Source organism: Hypanus sabinus, chromosome 1 (assembly GCF_030144855.1).
Source record: "Hypanus sabinus isolate sHypSab1 chromosome 1, sHypSab1.hap1, whole genome shotgun sequence".
Classification (NCBI taxonomy): domain Eukaryota; kingdom Metazoa; phylum Chordata; class Chondrichthyes; order Myliobatiformes; family Dasyatidae; genus Hypanus; species Hypanus sabinus.
Genome location: NC_082706.1, coordinates 15,961,863 through 15,984,259, shown reverse-complemented (window position 1 = coordinate 15,984,259; position 22,397 = coordinate 15,961,863). Strand labels below are relative to the sequence as shown.

Here is a 22,397-nt window from a genome sequence, read left to right as displayed (position 1 = left end):
CACTCTGAAATGGTTCAGCACATTAGTCAGTTGTGCCAATTAGCAAAAGAATGTGCACCACTGCATCTTCTTCACCAAGTGGACTGCAGCGACTGAAGAAGGTGGAAGGTCACCATTTTCTCAGAGACATTTATACTAAACACAGGCCTTTCCACAGCCTCCCATGTCCCCTCCATCAATCAAGCAAATACAATAAGAGGGGATTCTGAGGACAGCAAAGAGTCCATTCTGAACAGGACTTTCAGATAGGCTGCTCTTCCAAGAGTCACACAACACTACAGCACAGAAGTAGGTCCTTCAGCCCATCTAGTCTGTGCTCACAAGACTATCCACACCTCTGACGTTAATTCCACCTTGTACTTCGCACCTCCTCACAGTCCACAAAGTTAACCTCTGCACAGAGTGCGTAATTTGCTGTCTTCCATTGACAGCCAAGGTTCATCCCGAATCCCCTTCCCCCACGGGACAAAGGGTCCTCAACCTGAAACGTTAAGTGTTTCTCTTTTCCAAATTTGTGGCCTGAGCTGCAGAGCGCTTCCAGAGCAATTTTTATGCTTATTTTATTGTGGACTATCCTGTTCAGGAACTGAACGCCAACGCTATCGCCAGCAGACGTGACATTCATACACACAAGTCAGGATTACATTTGGTTACACAGATCCAAAATGGTTTGCTAACCGTTCAATATTTAGTTAAGTCAAGTTTATTGTCAGTTAACTATATACAAATGTACTGCCAAATGAGACAACGATTCTCCAGAACAGGGTGTAAAGCACAAACAATGATTTAGGCAAGTTAGAATTACTCATAGATAAACAAGTAAAGTGCATAAATTAAATATTGCAGGGCACAGTGCAAATCATCCAGTGTCATTTCGAATGACATGCAGCAGGAAGTTCAAAAGCCTAATGGAAAGAAGCTGGTTCACATCCTGACCGTTCTTGTCTTTACTCATCAAATCTCCTGACTGATGGTAGAAAGTCAAAGAGGATGCTGAATGTAATGGGAGGGGGGTCCTTGGTAATACTAAGGGCCCTGTGTATGCAGCGCTCCTGATAAATGCCCCTAACGGATGGTCAATAGACCCTCATGATCCTCTCGGCCATTCTCGCAGTCTTTTGTAGGGACTTCCAGTCCGATGCTCTGCTGTTCCCATACCGGATGGAGATGCAGCTTGTCAGGATGCTCTCAATGGTGCTCCTGTAACATTCAGTTAAGATGGGGTGGGGGAGGTGGGTTGCACAAAGGCTCACTTGCTTCAATCTCCTCAAGAAGTGGGAGTCACTGTTGTGCATTCTTATCCAGGGAGCTGATATCAAGGGACCAGGTGAGGTGGTCCATGACGTGAACTGCCAGGAATTTGGCACACCTAACTCTCCCTACATTTGCACATCAGCTGGATTGGAATCTGGGAACTGGAGACTGTTCAATCATGTAAGCTGTTCTTAAAACCTAATGCTACCTTCCTCTTCCTGATTTACTTTAGTGTCTTTGGTCAGCAATAACTTGTCCCAAATTGTAAATTAGCAACTGCAAAGTATTTTATTTATTTAGAGATACAGCACGATATCATAGCACCAGTGAGCCCACACCACCAAATTGCACCCGTGTGATCAATTAACCTTCTAACCCATACGTCTTTGGGATGACGGAGGAAACCAGAGCACCTAAAGAAAGCCCAAGCTATCACAGGGAGAATGTGCAAATTCCTTATAGACAGCAGTGGGAATTGAACCTGGATTGCAGGTACTTTAATAGTGTTGTGTCACTGGTCTTTGGCAGAAGAGGAGTTCCAAATTTCTACCTGCATGTGTGTTCTTCTCATTCCATTCCCGAATAACTGGTTCTAAGCTATGGATCTTGGGTGGAGGGGGTGGAGGTACTTCCCTATCAGAGATGTAAAGCATTCCTTCCCTCCACTAGCCTGCAGGTCACCCTTGGGCAAGGTGTAGCATCAGCTTAGCAAGCTCCCTGCCCCCCACCCCTGATCAGGTTCACGTGAAGCCATAAGAGCAGGTGGTGGGTGGTCGTATGATCAGCTGGAGCACATCACACGTCCTGGTTCTGCAACCACTGACGCCAGGCAGACAATCTCATTAGGTGGCTGGGGTCACCCGTCTTGCAAAGACAATGCCCAGAAGAAGGCAATGGCAAACCAATTCTGGAGAAAAATCTGGCAAGTACTATCATGCTCATGGGACCACGATCGCCCACGTCATATGACACGGCACATAATGATGATGAACGTATGGATTCCATCCCCAAGTCCCACGTTCACCAACCAACAGAAATAGTTTTGCTCCATTCATACTGAAATCCCCTCCCAATTTCTTAAGCTCCAATAAGTCTGCCCTAAATCATCTGAACAAGTTATACAATCAAGAAGTTTGGCTGCTCCAACTGATTGTTCCCATCTCACATTTAGCTTCCAGAGCAATGGGAAAGGATGCAAACCACAGAGGAATGACTTTATTTTTAAAATGTAGATATAAAATCTCTGGAAGAGAAACATTAGTCTATCTAGACTGTTTATTTTTCTGAATGCAATTATCATGCGGGGCACAGTCAGCAGTGATCTGCAGGATATGAGCACAGGTGCATTTTACAAACCATGTATTTACACAGTGCATGCTTCCCACTTACACCATATTTGATCCATTGTTACACTCTCCAGGCTGTTTGTTAATTTATTTAATGCAATTGGGTAACGACTTCAAACATTTGCTCAAAGTGCATTTAACTCATTAAAGGGATCACGCTTTTTCTTAAAGATAGCAAATTTTGGAAGAAAATAGAAATCAAAGCTTACAAATCATGGTCGTGCCTCCAGCCAGGGCTGCCTTTGTTCCCTGGGCAAAGTCATCAGCAGCCGTCATCCCTTTGCTGGGCATCTGTAGGCGGGTGTGGACATCAATCCCCCCTGGTATAACCATCCTTCCGTGGGCATCGACAACTTTCACCCCGCCGGGCACTATCAGATTCTCACCAATTTGCCTAAGGCACACAAAAAGGAAGTTCTTTTTTTTTATAAATATAATCAATTTTCTAATAAAGGACTGATTTATCACACTGAATTCCTTCTGGAGCAGAATAAAGCCAGCTTACTTGACCAATCCATCTTCTACATAAATGTCAGCAAAGAACGACTGGTCGTCATTTACGATTTTTCCACCCTTCACCAGCATACGCTCACTCTGAAAGAGATCAATTAATAACCATTCATTTGAAACAAATTTTAATATTGATTCTGGCTCCTGACATATTATAATAATGGAACAGATTCGAATTCACTTAAAAATCAGCCAAAATATTTCCATATTAAGAAAAGATCTAGCAAATTGCCTCTGTTCACCAGTTTCTATTATATTCCATGTGTGGCTATTCAAGCCTACCATGCATTTGTGCTGAATGAGGGGACATTCAATGCAGAAAAATTGGCATATAGTCCCAATCCAGAATATTCCACACCTTCATATTTACAACAGACATAACAAATGATCCAGCGCTCTTAAAATCCAAAATACAGCCGCACTAATTTATTTTTCGGAAAAAAATTAAAATTTCCAATATAAATAGGTCCCATTCAATACCTTTGTTGCAATGCATTTGAGGAGGAGAACGGGAGAATGACTCAAAATATATAATTTTGCACAATAGACATTTTCAATTCTTTCTCTCAGAAGGATTGTCTGCGATTTGACGGAGCCCAGGGAATATTTTTTCTCCAATTATTAATTCACAACTGTAGGGAAGGGTAGACAGAGAGGGGGGGAGGGAAAAAAACTTCCAGACACCGCCATTATCGCTTCAAAGCATTACACAGTCGCTGTCCTTGGTTCCAGGACGTGAAAAAAAAATTTAACTGCGCTGAAACCGTGCGGGTCGGACCGTCCCTTTAAACCACCCCCAGGCTCTGCAAGCACTGAAGAGCTTCAGCGTGGAAAATACACAAAAAAAAAGGAAGCGAGACAACAGATTTCACAAAAGCCCCCCGATTCCTCACCGTGATACGCGGTATATTTTTCTTCCCTTGGTAAGACATGGCTGTGATTACTTGCAATTCAATGCAGGTTTTCCTGTGTTGCAAGCTCCGATTGTCGCCGCAGCTTCACGACTTTTCCAATTTTGTTTTGCTTTTAAATATATATTTCTAAAAATTGCACGCCTTTATTCCTGTTCTCCTTTCTTTTTCCCCCCTCTGCAGCCTCCCCCTTTTTAATGCCGAGCCGCTTCCAGCTGGGAGAGGCGACAGCAAAAATGCAATTAGCCCAGGCTGCGGCTGCAAGCATGCGCCCTGCCGCACCCAGCACCAACGCAAGCCCAGCCTCCCCGCCACTGCGATTGGTTTCAATCAACGGGACGTGAGCGCGAGTACTTGCTTCGCCCCCAGCATTGTGTGGAAGCGAGATCTTCCAGCCCACAAAGGCGCAGACAGATCGCTGCCCCAACGGAATAAGGGTGGGGTTCCTTTTATCCGGGTAGTATTTTTGCATCCTTCTGTTGCACACATCGACTTTGCTCTCATAGAAATCAAAGTGACAGCATCACTCTAAATGACAGGCGAATTGAAAACTGCAGACACAATGGGAGCAGAGTCCAAGGTTTGACTGTTTAACCCTTGACAATATGGTCCTCTTTCACCAGACCACCAAGCTTGGGACCTATGTGCAAATGGCGCCTAAGCAACCTGATGCAACAACAACCAATATTACCCAGCACCCGCAACTCGGTATGGTGTCCACAGGGGTCTGTTAATCCAGCACAACACCCCTTCTTCTGCAGCAGTTCCAATGCATGGAAGACAATTTGCTTCCCCTTGGTTCTGTGTGTCCTGAGATGACCACTGAAAGCCTGGCTGGATCACAGCCTGATGTGGAAACACCAATGCCTTTGAACGGAAAATCCTACAAAAGGTAATGGGTTTGGCCCAATACATCACGGGTGAAGACCTCCCAACCATTGAGCACATATGTATGAAACACAATCAGAGGAAAGCAGCATCCATCTTAAGAGACCCCCCACCTCCCAGGTCATGCTCTCTTCTCACTGCTGCCATCAGATAGAATGTACAGGAAGGCTCAAGACTTGCACCAGTAGGTTCAAGAACAGTTACTACCCCCTGAACCATCAGGCTCTTGAATAGAAGAGGATAATAACACTCACTTGCTGCATCACTGAAATGTTCCTACAACCAATGATCTTCCTTTAAGGACTCTATATCTCATTATCTCGAGTTCTCATTATTTATAGCTATTTATATTTACATTTGCACAGTTTGTTGTCTTATGCACTATGATTGATCATTCATTGATCCTGTATAGCTACTATTCTATAGATTCGCCCTCAGGAAAATGAATCTCAGGGTTTTATATAGTGTCATATATGTACTTTGATAATAAAATTTTCTTTGAACTTTGAAAGCCAATGCAGGACCCTTGGAAGCTTTTGAATCCAGAGCAGATGGGTGCCTTAGGTAGATGATGAGCTCCCTGTGCTGCTTACATGGGATGCTTATGTAGTCACAGGGGGAGCATGAAAACTCCGCACAAATAGCAGCTGAGGTTAGGAGTGAATCTGATCATGGGTCCTGGATCAAAGGACCCTCCACTCCCAGCAGCCGTGAGCTGGGAATCCCAAGAGTCATGCACATTTTCAACAAGGTTTTTCCATTTTCTCCTCAGTCCACATTGGTAGTTTTACCGTGACAGAACGGTCATGCCTCCTTGAGGTGATATAATGGGAGATGTAATCAAGTGGTAGATCTCAGAAAGAGTCGTAAAGGGACAGAGCTGTACACAAGCATTGACAATACATGCTGGTATTTTTGCACATTTTATTCCATATCGGTACTTCAACCTTTAATTTTATTTTCATATAATTCTTTATTGTTTGTAGTTGTTGAATATCATTTGTTTTTCTTGCATGCCGTGCCAATATAACAAATTCCTACTACATGGTAAATGTATACTCAGTGGTCACTTTATTAGGTACACCTGTACACGAGCTCATTAATGCAAATATCTAACCAGCCAATCATGTGGCAGCAACTCAAGGCGTAAAAACATGCAGATATGGTCAATAGGTTCATTTGTCAATCAGACCAAACATCAGAATGGGGAAGAATTGTGAATTTAATGTCCTTAGCTACTATGTTGGGATTCCAGATCATAACTCTGAATTTATTTCAGACAACATAAAGCTCCATCAGCACCAGCCACAACTGGTGTCTCAGGAACGTATTGCTCATTAGTGAATGCCCTCGACATAATGGCTGTAAGCTGCCCTCTTGAACCTCCTGAACCACCACTGTCGTTATGGTAAAGATATTGCCAGCCAAGATGGCGGCATTTGGCCCAGGCTCCCTGGGTAAAAGAGGGTTAAAAACAGTGCCTCTTCCTGCTTTGGTGGTGAATATTAATGGGTATCACCATGGACAGCTCCTGCTCTTCATGGAGTCACTTTAAATTAGGAATAACTGGAAGGAGGGCAGAAACTGATCTTACAACTGGCCCCCTTGTGTACTGTAGAGGCAGAGTAACTCCAAACTACCACTGGCTGGGATCAAACCTGACATCAATGTTTGAAACAGACTACAAATCTGGCCAACCTGGACACCTGTAGCAATTGGTGGACCTTATCATCTATTCCCTTCTGGAAAGCACTAGAGTCATATAGAGTTATAGAGTCATAGAAGAGTACTGCCAAGAAACAGGCCCTTTGGCCCATCTAGTCTGTGCCAAACAATTTAGAATGCCTGCTCCCATCAACCTGCACCAGGACCATAGCTCTCCATGCCCCTACCATCCATGTACTGTACCAATCCAAACTTCTCTTAAACATTGAAATCGAGCTCACATGCACCACCTGTGCTGGGAACTTGTTCCACACTCTCAACCCCCCCCCATACCAGATGATGATGCAACCATTTGAGATCATTTGCCATCCTTATTTGATCTGCCCTACCTTTGCATGACTCAACCCAACAAGGTGATCAAGTCAGCTAGCAAGTTAAGGGAGAATGTGAAGGGGCAATAATCAGAAATATAAATAAAAACAAAATGGTTAAGTTAAATAGAACATAGAGCATTACAGCACAGTACAGGCCCTTCAGCCCAAAACTAACTCTGACTTCCTCCCCCCCCCCCATACTTCCCTCCAATCAACATAAAATATGTTCCCTCGTATTTGCCATTTCCACTCTGGGAAAAAGGCACTGGCAGTCCATTTAATCTGTGTGTCTTATCATCTTGTACACCCCTATCAAGTGACCACTCATCCTCCTTCACTCCAAAGAAAAGAGCCCTAGCATTCTCAAACTTTCCTCATAAGACATGCTCTCTAATCCAGGCAATATCCTGGTAAATCTCCTCTGCCTCATCTTGAACAATATCCAGTCTGAAAGTTTGACTTTGGTTTGTCAAAATTAGACAAGGGATCTCCCATCATATTAAATTCAGAATTGCTTTCTCTCAATGGGATGACAGTATTTGGAACTCTCTTCCTGAAAAGTCAGTGGAACAAATAACACCATATTTCCTTAAAGGATAGAGTGAGGCCACTTCAGGCGTCAAGTCAATTCTAGCTCACAGAAGATCCCATTTCCCTATAACTTTCACAGTAACCCAATCCCTCAACAGAGTTTTTGAATACACTGGACAATGAAGATTTTACTTCCTGAATACTTTTGGGTGTATCTGATGGATTTTGGGTTGCTTATCATGAAAATCACCATGAAATTTCCCTATCATGCACTATTTTTGAAATCACCTTTATTTGTTATTTCAATTCATAATTCAAGTCAGAATATTTGATGCCAAGATTAAGGAAGACATTTTTGTTGGCCCACAAATCAAACAGGTCATCAACGACAGGCAATTCAAAGATCTTCAGGTGGGTCCAGAAAAAATCACATGAAAGGCATTCAAGGATGTTGCTGAAAATTTTCTTGGCAACTACAGAACATCAACTTATGTAGAGCTGGTTGACAACATGGTTTTCAAGCATGCAATACCATGAAGTTCAACATGTTACTCAAGATTGATTTTCTACATTCGCATTTCGGTTTCTTCCCTGCAAATCGTGGTGCAGTCAGTGACGAGTGTGGAGAGAGGTTTCACTGGAACATTGCAATCATGGAGAAACAGTATCAGGGCAATTGGAATCCATCAGTGCTGGCTGATTATTGTTGGACACTTAAGCAAGAAGCCTCAGACACTGAGTACAAATGAAAATCATCAACAAAACATTTTTAGCTTAGTTGAACTATTGCAAAGCATCAGCACGATTATGCAATTAAATGCTTTATATTCAATAAAAGATAATTTTTTGTTTCTCAAAATTCCTACGTAATATAAGTAGTCTGAAATTATACTTGTGTTCAAGAGGTCTATAATAAACTAAAGGAAATTCTGAGGAAGCAACACCTTCAAAAATATTGGGGGATTGCTGGATGGCGTGACTGGAAGGGCCTATTCCATGCCATTTCTCAATAAATAAATAAATAGGTACATACATATACAAATGTGAGATCTAAATCTGAGGTCGAAGAGGAATGCTTAATTTCTTTCTATAAAAACTGATGGTGGTCAATTTTTACACTTGTGGGCTGCCCTCAGCACATCACTAAGTTATATTGATAATTGGCAATACTATTCACTGTATGTTTCAATATACATCTGATAAATAAATTAACCTGAGATCTAAGGGGAAATGCCAAATTTCTTCAGCTGCCTGAAGAGGTGATGGCCAGCTTTCTTGGCACCTATATGGTTTGACTGGAACAAGCTACTTGTGATGTTCTCTCCTAGGAACCTGAAGTCTTTTTAAATGCACTCTGAAACACCATTGCGATAAATGGTAGTTGATGGCCAGCACAGACCATGTTGGATGACCCTATGGTACACTTATTTGGACCCATAATAGGATTGCAGAGGCTTTAAAAATGTAAATCAAGGACAGTCAATGAATGCTTTCCTTGGCCACAACTCACACATGGTTCCCCAAAAGCGCCAACACAAGTAGACAAGGTGTTGTAGAAGACACATACCACACTTGTCTTTATCAGACGGGGCACTCAGTAAGTACACAAGTTGGAACTTCATGATGCAATTGTACAAGATGATCTTTCGAGCCTGCATTTGGATAAGGCACACAATTCTGGTCAGCATACTGCGGATATAATTGAGTAGAGATGGCACAGAAAAGATTCATGAGCATGTTGTTGGGATTGGACAGCTTGAGTTCTAAGGAGAGGCCGGATAGACTGAGGCTGTCTCCTGTGGAGGGTATAATGACAATGTTCAAAAACGGTTTGAATAAGTACGTTTAGGTAAGGTTTAGAACAGGGGTTCCCAATTTTTTTTATGCCGTGTACCCCTATCATTAACTGAGGGGTCCGTGGACCGAGGCTGCGAACCCCTGGTTTAAAGGGATATGGGTCAAAAGAAGGCAAATGGGACTGGCTCAGAAAGGCACTTGTCCGCATGGACAAATTGAGCCAGAATCCCTGATTCCATGTTGTATTACCCTAACGACTAATGGATGCGGCTAATGTGCCCAGGGAAAGGCCTTAAAGGCCCTTCATTAAAAAGAATCTTTGCCAACTAAACCATTTAGTGACGCAGCCTGCACTGTGAAAGGAAATTAATTAGGAATTAATGCTAGAGAGAATGGGAGAGGAAAGCAAAGCTTTAAGCTGGAGCTACGAAATAAGAATTTTAAATAGCCTGTGTTGCAGAATTATTGCAACAGCACTGTACAGGAGAAAACCATTTGGCCCATCCTATGCTATCAAGAGGTCCAAGTGCCTACTCCTACTATTAATATATACACTTAGAAGCCACTTTATTAAGTGCCTTCTGTAGGTTCGATGTGTTATGCATTCAGAGATGCTCTTCTGCACACTACTATTGTAATGTGTGCTTATTTGAGTTACTGTCGCCTTCCTGTCAGCCTGAACCAGTCTGGCCATTCTCCTCTGACCTCTCTCATTAGCAAGGCATTTTCACCCACAGAAGTGCTGCTCACTGAAGTCATATTTTTGCACCGTTCTCTGTAAAATCTAGAGTTTGTTGTGAGTGAAAATCCCAGGAAATCAGCAGTTTCTGAGATACTCAAACCACCTTGTCTGTCACTAACAATTATTTCACGGTCAAAGTCACTTCAGTCACATTTCTTCCCCATTCTGATGTTTGGTCTGAACAACAACTGAACCTCTTGACCATATCTGCATGCTTTAATGCATTCAATTACTGCCACATGATTGGCTGATTAGATATTTGTGTTACTGAATAAACAGGAGTACCTAATAAAATAGCCGCTGGGTGTATGATTGTATTGACTGAAAACTGCCTCAGAAGCTCCTAAAAGGCAGGCTAAAAACTCTTTTTTTTATTTGAGGTAAGCTACATGGATAATATTGCAGTAAATATAAACATTAAAGCAATATTATGTAGAACGCAGAGGAGGAGCAACACCTCATATTCCATATGGGGAGCCTCCAACCTGATGACAGGAACACTAATTTGTCTAACTTCCAGTAATTTCTCCTCCTCCCCTTTATCTCTTTTTCCATTCCCCATTCTGGCTTCCTGCCACCCCTTCTCTTCTCCTCACCTGCCCACCACCTCCCTCTGGTGGCCCACTTTCTCCCATGCTCCACTATCTTCATCAGATTCCTTCTTCTTCAGCTTTTTACCTCCTCCAGCAATCACCTCCCAGCTTCCTACTTCATCCCCCCTCCCTTGCCCACCACCTTCCCCCACCTGGTTTCACCTATCACCTGCCAGTTTGTACTCCTTCCCCTCTCTCCCCACAGTCTTGTTCTGGTTTCTTCTTCTCTTCTTTTTCAGTTCTGATGGAAGGTCTCAGCCCAAAACATCGACTATTTATTCCTATCCATTGATGCTCCCTGAACTGCTGAGGTTCCACCAGCATTTTGTGTGTGTTGCTGTGGATTTCCAGCATCTGTAGAATCTCTTCTGCTCTGTTCAGTTGCAGTTTCCCATCCTAAATGCAATATCTGACACCTCTCCAAATCTTCCTGAAGCCCAAATCTATCTCCCCACTATCAAACGCAGTGCCAATTTTTGTAGCATCAATCTTCTTAAACATGGCGCCTAGCATTTGTCCCAGGCTTTAATGTAAATCCTGAACAAAGATGAGGAGGAATTCCTTTCACCAGAGGGTGGTGAATTAATTGCCATTGACAAATGTGGGGCCAAGTCACTGGGTATATTTACAGCAGGGGTTGATAGGTTCTTAACTAGTTGGGGCATCAAGGATTATGAGGAGAAGGAAAAAGAATAGGGTTGAGAGGGAAAATAAATCAGCCATTAAAGAATGTCAGAGCAGCCTCAATAGCAGAATGACCTAACTCCGCCCCTATGCCTTATGGTTTTATAACAAGTCATCTGACATTGAACCTAACTGGAGACAAGAACCATGGCCAATACTAACAGACTGCCATGGACATCATCGGAACCAGTTGGTTACAATAATTGGTGACAGATGCCTTCAAAAAACTGAACAATAAATATATTCCAAAGTTATGAGATAGACACCCCATTGATCCAACTTATCAATTTTGTCTTCCTGGTAAAGGGAGTGTCAATTGACATGGCATATGTACCAATCATGTTAGACAAGACTAGTTAAAGAGAGTTGCGAATCAACCAGTGTCAGGATATTTGTAAGCACAGTTCTTTGCTTAAAATACTTAATATTTAAGGCTGCGAATACTCACTGTCAGCATTAACTCAGACAGCAATGATTCAGCATCCAAAATATCAAAGGTACTGCAATAATAATATGCCGTGCAGAAAAAGGGAATGGGTTTTCTCACCTTTAAGTCTGCATTTTGAAAACGTTTATTCTGACGAGCTGCTCTGCTAATATCTGATTTCTGCACACTGCTGCCTGCAGATGCTATGTATCGAGAAGCCTCTGTTTCTTTCCTGCTCGTTCCTTGCATGCACCAGCCACAACCCAAAGTAGCCAGATTCAGAGGTTTATTCTCCAAGGCACCATCAACCGTCTCACCGAATTTCTGCTGGGTTTTCGGGCTGCCAGATCCCATGCAGGCAAACCAAGCTGGTGTGTCTGTCTGCCCCACTGCTCTCTGAGCCATAATCAGATTCTTTTTCTCTCTCTCTGTTCGTGAAGCATCTAAAAGGTTTGCATGCTATAACTTTGCAGAGGCTGATGCTGTTAACCGCAGGAATAGCACTCACTGCTTCCAAATGGGCAGTGATGTTATGATTTCCCAGCACACCAGTGATACAGCATTGAAACCAATCAATCAATCAAGCAGGGCTGGACTTGGAGGTAAATGGACCTTCTGGCATTTTCAATTCACATCGCAAAGACAGACACACACACACACACACTCACACACACACACACACACACACACACACACACACACACACACACACACACCACATACACACCACACACACACACACACACACACACTCACACACACACACACACACTCACACACACACACACACACACACACACACACACACACACACACACACTCCCTACACAGCCTCACACATTCAGACCCACATGTTCACCCACACAGAAACACACACACACACCCACACAATTACACACACACACATACACACCCCACACCCACCCACACAGAGACATACACACCCAGATAGACCCACACCCCACACAGTCACACACACACACCCCACACCCACCCACACAATTACACCCACCCACTCAGAGAGACACACACACCCCATACCCACCCACACAATCTCACACACACACAATCTCACACACACACACACACACACACACACACACACACACCCCACACCCACCCACACACACCCACTCAGAGAGATACACACCCCATACCCACCCACACAGTGAGGGACACACACTCCCCACACCCACCCCACACACGCACAGAGACACACACACCCCACACACATCTACACGGAGACACACACTCCCCACACCCACCCACACACGCACAGAGACACACACCCGCCACACAGAGACACACACTCCCCACACCCACCCACACAGACACAAGTTCACCCCACACTCACACACAGACAGACACACACAATCCTCCCCCACAATCGCAGACACAGATTCACTCCCTAACCCCCAACACACACACACACACACACACACACACACACACACACACACACACACACCCCGCACAATCCCTAACAAGCAGACGCACATTCACCCCCACACCCATCCACGTTGACAGACAGACATTTCCCCCACACGGACACCTAGCTGGACACACACGTACCCATAGATTCACCCACAGCTGCCTGAACAAAGGCACTCGTTCACTCACTGTGCACACACCCACCTGCACAGTGAGGCACACACTCCCCACATTCACATACTCAGAGAGACACACACAGATACACACTCCCCACCCACCCACTCAGTCTCACACACACACACACACACACACACACACACACACACACACACACACACACACAGATACATACAACCCGCACACCCACTCACACAAAGTGGGATACACACACCCCACCCCACACAATCTCACACACACACGCTTACACACAGCCACCCTCACAGAGACATGCAAAACGCAGCCCACATCCTCTCACACAAAGGGACACACACACACACATACACACCCACCCACACAGAGAGACACATACCCCACACAGTCTCACACACACACACACACACACACACACACACACACACACACACAGACATACACAATGCACCCCACACAAATAGACCCACCCACACACACACCCCACATCCACAGACTCAGACACACACACACACACACACACACACACACACACACACACTCCCCACCCACCCACTCAGAGAGATACACTCCCCACACCCACCCACAGTCTCACGCACACACACAGATACACACACACCACACACCCACTCACACAAAATGGGACACACACACCCCACACCCACCCACACAGTCTCACACCCACACACACACACACACATACACACACCCACCCTTACAGACAGACACACACACCCAGGTAGACCCACACCCCACACAGTCACACACACACACACACACACACACACACACACACACACACACACAAAGACACACAACGTACCCCACACCCACTTACACAAAGGGATACATACACACCCCACACCCAGCCACTCAGAGAAAGAGAGACACACACACACAGATTCACCCCCTTCCCTCCTACACACACACACACACACACACACACGTGCACACACAGACAGACAGACAGACATACTTTATTGATCCCGAGGAAAATTGGGTTTTGTTACAGCCGCACCAACCAAGAATAGTGAAGAAATATAGCAATATAAAACCATAAATAATTAAATAATAATAAGTTAATCGCTCCAAGTGGGAATAAGTCCAGGACCAGCCTATTGGTTCAGGGTGTCTGACACTCCGAGGGAGGAGTTGTAAAGTTTGATGGCCACAGGTAGGAATGACTTCCTATGACGCTCACTGTTGCATCTTGGTGGAATGAGTCTCTGGCTGAATGTACTCCTGTGGCTAACCAGTACATTATGGAGTGGATGGGAGACATTGTACAAGATGGCATGCAACTTGGACAGCACCCTCTTTTCAGACACCACTGTCAGAGAGTCCAGTTCCACCCCTACAACATCACTGGCCTTACGAATGAGTTTGTTGATTCTGTTGGTGTCTGCTACCCTCAGCCTGCTGCCCCAGCACACAACAGCAAACATGATAGCACTGGCCACCACAGACTCGTAGAACATCCTCAGCATCGTCCGGCAGATGTTAAAGGACCTCAGTCTCCTCAGGAAATAGAGACGGCTCTGACACCCCGCACAATCCCTAACAAGCAGACGCACATTCACCCCACACTCATCCAAATTGACAGACAGACATTTCCCCCCTCACAGACACCTAGCCAGATACACACGTACCCATGGATTCACCCACAGCTGCCCAAACAGAGGCACTTGTTCACTCACTCACAGAACCACCAATACAGACATGACATCTGTCATCTTCATCTTTTATTGCAAACCCCCATTTGTCCCCGAGAAGCTGATGGTTAGTCACCTTCCAAAGTTCAATGTTGAAAGTGAATTTATTATCGAAATACATCTACGTCACCTTGTACTACCCTGAGATTCATTCGCAGTAAACACAATAGAATAAATGAAAAACCGCAAATGACAAAGATGGACAAACAACCAATGTGCAAACACAGTATTATCTACAAATCCAAAAAAATTGAAATAATAATAATAAATTAACCAACAAACAAACAAACAAGCAATAAATATCAAAGTGATTCCAGAGGTTGTGGAAGCATTTGGTGTTGGAATGGATAAAGTTATCCCCTCAAGAGCCTGATGGCTAAGGGGTAAAAACTGTCCCCGAACTTGGTGGTGTGAGTCCTGAGGCTCCTGTACCTTCTTCCTGGTGGCAGCAGCAAGGAGAGGGCTTGGCCTGGATAGTAGGGGTCCTTGATGATAGATAATGCCTTCTTGTAGCAGAGCTCCATGTAAATCTGCTCACAGGCTTTACCTGTGTTGGACCGGGCTGGATCCACTACTTTTTGTTGGTCACCAGTGAAATACTTGATGTGCTTCTCTATTTGAGCAAGCAACTGTGAGTCACTTGCCGGATATTAAGCATCAACCATGTGGGATGCATCTGGAGTCACATAAATGTAGGTCAGGCCAGGTAAGGGCAAGGGTGCAGCTTGTAGGGATGCTGCCTCACGGGTGCAGTGATATATTCAGTCCTGATGGCAGCTGCTGTTCGTGTGTGGAATTTGCACATTCTCCCTGTGATTGGAGGGGTTTCCTCTCACTTTCTAAAGATGTGCAAGTTATTAGGCTGCTGTGATTTGTATATCTGCAGTAAATTGATGGGATGGGTGGGAGGGTAGAATAAAATGGAAGGATTGTTTTGGAAGGATCCTTAATGGCCAAGACATGACTTAGTGGGCTGAAAAGTCTGTTTCCCTGCTGTATGAAGAAAAGAATGGCATGTTGCCTTCCTTGAAGGTTGTGAGTGAATAAGATGTTGTTTTTTATAAAATTTCAGTGCTGTATTGTGGTCACCGTTCCTGATCCCATGACTACCACAGTAAGGATTGGTTTAGGCACCTGGATTACTAACGCACGACCGCACCTCCCTCCTGCTGCTTTCTATTTCTGTAACCTCTTCCAGCTCCACAACCTCCAAGCGTTTATCACCCCTCCAATTCTGGCCTCTCACAAGCCTTGAAAATAACCAGCACTCAATATTCATGCCTTCAGAACAGAAAAGCTTCCTCCAGGAAACTGGATCTCAAAGAAGGAAACTTTAAAAAAAAAACTCTGGAATCTCTCTTTAAGCTTCTTCACTTGCTCCCCTTCTACTTTTTAATTATATCCCTTCAAATCACTTCTCTGATGAATGCATGATGAAGGCTGTCAAGATCCTGGGAATGAAAGGGTCAGTGTATGAGGGGTGTTTGATGGCTCTGGGCCTCTGCTCATTGGAGTTTAGAAGAATGACGGTGGATCTCATTTAAACCTATCAAATATTGAAAGGCTTAGACAGAGTGGATGTGGTGAGGATCTTTTCAATATTGGGAGAGTCACAGCCTCAGAACAGAAGAATGTCCCTTTTTAACAGAGGTGAGGAGGAATTTATCACTGGCACGATTTGTCTCCTTTTGCACATTGGATGTTTGTTTGTCTCGGTTATGTTGTATTTCTTTACTTGCATGTAAGTGCCTACAATGAAGTGAATCTCAGGGCAGTACGTATATAATGACATATGTACTTTGATATTAAATTTGAACCTTGAACTTCTTCAGCCAGAGAGAAGTGAATCTGTAGAATTCACTGCTGCAGTTGGTTGTGGAGGCCAAGTTATTGGGTATATTTAAAGCGGAGGGTGGCAGGTTCGTGATTAGCGAGGGTGTCAAAGGTTACAGGGAGAAGGCAGGAGAATGGGGTTAAGGGGGATAATAAATTAACCATGATGGAATGGTGGAGCAGCCTCAATGGGCCAAATGGTATAATTCTGCTCCTATATCTTATGGTCTTATAGTCTAAAGCAGGGAATTACTAGCACTCCTTAGCAGCCAAACTCCACCATGGACGGTCCCAAGCCCATCTGCAAAAGGAGGAGGGTTGGGCTTGGGACTAGCAAACCCATCCCATAAAAACTCGGAGCTACAGAAATGCTAATAAAAGTTCCAAAGACCACACCCCTGAGGGGAAAGATCTTTAAGGAGGATGGGCTACATCCAGGGACAATCTGAAAGATTGGCTCAGGATAGACGACTCTGGCGAGCTGCTGTTGGCTGCCTATGCCCCAGTAAGGGCAATGGGCTTAACCTAACCTTTGCAGCCACAGGGCATTGTGTAGCACTTGAAGAGGGGTGGTAGATGTCAAAGGCTGGTCTCCCAATTTTCCAGTGTAATTTCTATCCTCCCTCACAGGTGTTGTTCCAGACACCATCTCTGCCCATTGGACCCGCTCCACTCATTCTTTGTGTGGAAGTAAGTTCATCTCTGAATCAGAATCAGGCTTATTATCACTGACACACAAACAGTGGTGTTTGTACATATAATGCCAGACAAAAAATTTGCTTTAAGTTATAATTTAAAAAATAAATAAACAGTTCTGAAAAAAGGAATAGTAATGTAGTCAGCATGTCAGGCAGCATCTATGGAAATGAATAAACAATCAATGTTTTAGGCCAAGGTTCTCCTTCAGGACTGAAGAAGGGTCTTGGCCCAAAACATCAACTGTTTATTCATTTTCATCAATGCTGTCTGACCTGCTGAGTTCCTCCAGCATTTTGTGTGTATAGTATGTAGCTATGGACTTCCAGAATCTTCAGACTTTCTCACGTTTACAGTAAGGAAGTGTTCATGGACCATTCAGAGATCTCATGGTGGAAAAGTCAGGCCTCTCCAGATGTTGGAGGACTGTGTGTGTGCGTGGGTGAGAGGGAGGAATGGGGGCTTTTTTTTTTGCTTGTGTTGCTTCAGTGCTCGTTGTGTTCTGTTTTGTTGTGGTCTGCGTTGTTCTGTTGAGCATTGTGGACATGATATGTTGGCACTGGAATGTGTGATGACATTTGCAGCCTGCCTCCAGCACATCCCTAGGCTAGGGGCATCAGTTGTTGAAGCAAATTATACATTTCATTGTACGTTTGCATGAGCATGTGAGAAATAAATCTGAAACTGAAAGGGGTGTGTATAGTTATATACAGATTTTTCTAGCAAATGAGCTTCTTGTGTTCAACTCCATTCTCCATTCCACCACTTGACCTTTCCCACACACCTGGCTTCGCCTATCACCTTCCAGCTAGCCTCAATCCCCTCGCCCCACCTTTTTATTCTGGCATCTTCCCCCTTCCTTCTCAGTCCTGAAGAAGCATCTCAGGTGAAATGTCGACACAAAGTACACTGCAGATGCTGTGGTCAAATCAAGATGTACAAAAAAGCTGGATGAACTCAGTAGGTTGGGCAGCAGTTCAACGGATGCTGCCCGACCTGCTGAGTTCATCCAGCTTTTTTGTACGTCTCAGGTGAAATATCGACTGTTCATTCATTGCCACAGATGCTCCCTGACCTGTTGAGTTCCTCCAGCATTTTGTGTGTGTTACTCCGTTCTCTTTCCGCAAGCTTTTATCTGAATATAACCAAAACACTAACTGTTCATTGTCTCTGATTATTGCTTTGATTGTGTATTCCACCGTCAAAATATTTCTAAATCTTTTAAGAAATGTGAGTTTTTTAATAAAATAGATTACCTATCAATGAGATTTCATCTTCCATAAATTCAGAAGTCTTTTCAATTTCCTTTGTCCTTTTTAATTTTTGTTTTGCAACATGCACAGAAACCTGTTTTTAAAAAAAACAACAAGAAAGTCCTGTCTGAAACCCAGATGAGGGGAACAAGTTTGGAGAATGGAAAAGTCAGCAGAATATAATGATGGAGTAGTGGTCCCTGAGGTATAACCCAAGGTCAACACTAATGACCTGGAAGCTCAAATTCAAACATGATCAAAGGAGCTGTTAAATTAACTTAGTACTAATTTTAAAAAAAGAATCATTAGCCTTTAGAATACTGTAATGCCTGGATAGATGGGACGTGGAAAGGACATTTGCATTAGTAAGAGAGACTAGGATCTGAGGGCTCAGCCTTAGAATAAGGGGATGTCCCTTTAAAACTGAGATGAGGAGGAATTTCTTCAGCCAGAGGTAGTGAATCTGTGGAATTCATTACCATGAAGGGCTGTTGAGGCTAAGTCATTGGTATTTTTAAAGTAGAAATTGATAGGTTTTTGACTAATAAGGGGAGAATGTAGGAGAATAGAGTTGTGAAAAATCAGCCATAATTCAATGGCATAGCAGAGTTAATGAGCCAAAAGGACCAATTCTGCTCCTCAATCTTAGAGTCCCGTGGATGATTGTCACAAATTACAGAGTATCCATGTTCTATGGCAGCTTGGCAATGAGAAATTGCACTTAAATTGTTTTTTTTTAAATTGAGCTACAGAATAAAAATTCACTCTTGGAGTTTATTGAGGAAAATATAACTAAATCCAAAGTTCAAAATAAACTGCAAATGTCAATTTCTGTCAAGTTTTCACATTATGGAAAATTGTGATACAGACTGTTTTCTAGAATGCATTTCCTCTGTAAAACACGAGTCATTTTGTTGTGAAATTCAGCAAGTCCTCTAATATCTGTCAGGAGAGGATATCTGCCTTCCATACCCAATTTGGTTCATATGAGATTCCATACCTACATCTGGTTGATTCAAAATGGTCAGTCCAGGACAATTACTGCAGGACTAGGTAAATTTCCATGTATGACAGCAGTACCATTATCTCTAAAATTAACTGGATTTTTTAAAGCCTGATTGAGTAAATTCCAACAAGTTCAGGACACATATCACATAACCTTCTAGCAGGTTTGCCCACCAGGACACTGACTCTATTTCTCAAGAAGTTCCATTAATGAGGCTCAGGAGTTTGTCTGATGAACCCACTCCAGGATTTGCCTTGTTCATTCTGGATATTGAAAGACAAATATCCATTCATTTTCTTTCTAAATCACTCTTGATTTAATCTTAACTGCTCAGTAGATCGGGCAGCACCTTAGGAGAGAGAAAGAGACAACACTTCTTCAGAATTGGAAAATTTAAATTGCATTGAAAGGGGAACAGCAGAGAAAACAAATGGAGTACCTGTGATAGGCGGACAACCAAGAAAAACCACAGCACATTGCTGTGTTGAAATATTAACTTTTTGTCTCCATCCACTGATGCTGTCTGATCTGTCGCCTGTTTGTAACAGTTTTGGTTTTGTTTCAGATTTTCAGCATCTGCAACTCTTCTGGTTTTCATTCACCAACACATTGTCAGAGTTAATGCCAGCGGAGTGATGTGGCTATGGTTTGTTTATTGTGGTTGATCTGTCAGGAGGAAATGGACAAGAGGAGATGAACAAAAACAGAGGATTAAAAACAAGGCAGAAAGCATGAGATGCTGAACAAAGCAGATGCTAGACAGATGAAATGTTTTCAAAAATTGTCTAAGACCATAAGGCATAGGAGTAGAATTAGGCCATCTGGCCTATCGAGTCTGCTCTACCATTTCATCATGACTGATCCATTTTCCCTCCCAGCCTTGATCTCCTGCCTTCTCCTTGTAAACCTTCATGCCCTGACTAATCAAGAATCTATCAAACTCTGCCTTAAATATACCTAATGACTTGCTTCCACAGCCACCTAGGGTAACAAATTTCACAGATTCACCACTCTCTGGCTAAAGAAATACCTCCTTGTCTATGTTCTAATGGACATCTCCCTATTCTGAGGCTCTGTCCTCTGGTCTAGGAAACATAGGAAACATACTCTCCACATCTACTCTATCAAGGGCTTTCAACATTTGATAGGTTTCATTCTTCTGAATTCCAGAGAGCACAGGCCCAGAGCCATCAAGCACTTCTCACATGATAAGCCGTTCAATCCCAGTATCATTTTGGTGAATGTCCTTTGAACTCTTTCCAATGTCAGCACATCCTTTCTTAGATAAGGAATCCAAAATTGCTCACAATACTCCAAGTGAGGCCTCACCAGTGCCTCCTGAAGCCTCAACATTACTACTTTGCTTTTATATTCTAGTCCTCTCAAAATTAATGCTAACTTTGCCACCTCAACCTACAAATTAACTTTTATGGTATCCTGCACATGGACTCCCAAGTCCCTTTGCACCCCCTAGTTTTTTTAACTTTAACCGAATAACTGTGGCTGTTCCATTTTTGAATAGCTTTTGACTCAGTTTTCAAAAACAACTTACATGCTTCTCTTCTATTTCTACTATCTCCTCTTAGCCAATGCCTGCAATGACAGCCATAGAATCATTCATCATCCCTTTTACGTGTTAACAGAAATAAAAATATACTCAGTGGCCACTTGATTACATACATCTGTACACCTGCTTGTTAATGCAAATATCTAATCAGCCAATCAAGCAGCAGCAGCTCAATGTATAAAAGCTTGCAGACATGGCCAAGAGGTTCAGTTGTTGTTCAGACAAAACATCAGAAAGGAAAAGAAATGTGATCAAAGTGACTTTGACCGTGGAATTGCTGTTGGTGTCAGACAAAATGGTTCGAGTACCTCAGAAACTACTGACCCTTTGGGATCTTCTGGACTAGAGTTTAGAGAATGGTGCAAAAAACTAAAAGAAAACATCCAGTGAGCAGTAGTTCTGTGGATGAAAGTACCTTGTTATGTAGGGTGGCACTGTAACACAGTGGTTAGCACAACCCTTTACAATACCAGTGACCGGGACTCAATTCCCATCGCTGCCTGTAAGGAGTTTGTACATTCTCCCCGTGACTAGGTTTTCTCCGAGTGCTCTGGTTTTCTCCCGCAGTCCAAAGATGTACCAGCTGGTAGGTTAATTGGTCGTTGTAAATTGTCCCATGATTAGGCTAGGGTTAAATCAGGGGATTGCTGGGTGGTGCAAATGGAAGATTCCAGTAGGACCTATACTGCACTGTATCTCAGTATAAATAAATAGATGAGAGCGGTCAAGGGAGAATAGCCAGTTTGGTTCAAAATGACAGGAAGGAGACAGTAACACAAATAACCACATGGTACAACAGTGATGTGCAGAAGAGCATCTCTGAACGCACAACATGTTGGACCATGAAGTGGATGGGCTACAGCAGCAGAAGACCATGAACATACAGTCAGTGAACCCTTTATTAGGTACAGAGGTACCTATTAAATTGGCCACTGAGAATAGGTTACACATCCAATCTCTGAAGGAAGTGTAGGTTACACGTTAACCCTGGTGATGGGGAACATCTCAATGTCACGCTAACAGGTCA

General features: G+C 43.4%; 1 protein-coding gene across 6 annotated transcripts in view; it reads right to left on the bottom strand.

The window, feature by feature from the left end:
* LOC132391632 (dihydropyrimidinase-related protein 2) overlaps positions 1-20,401 on the bottom strand; it is an 83,490-nt gene extending 63,089 nt beyond the window's left edge. For 2 of the 6 annotated variants that reach the window (XM_059965075.1, XM_059965083.1), the window contains exons 1-3: positions 20,243-20,401; positions 3,106-3,194; positions 2,810-2,994 (exon numbers count right to left, since the gene is read on the bottom strand). In XM_059965075.1, coding sequence (XP_059821058.1) covers positions 2,810-2,994; positions 3,106-3,194; positions 20,243-20,401 — 433 coding nt within the window. Of the gene's footprint in view, positions 1-2,809; positions 2,995-3,105; positions 3,195-4,003; positions 4,498-11,842; positions 12,400-18,800; positions 18,878-20,242 lie in introns of those variants that run through there. The other 4 variants (XM_059965110.1, XM_059965114.1, XM_059965092.1 and 1 more) reach the window with 4 other exon arrangements.
* Positions 20,402-22,397: the final 1,996 nt, after the last annotated feature.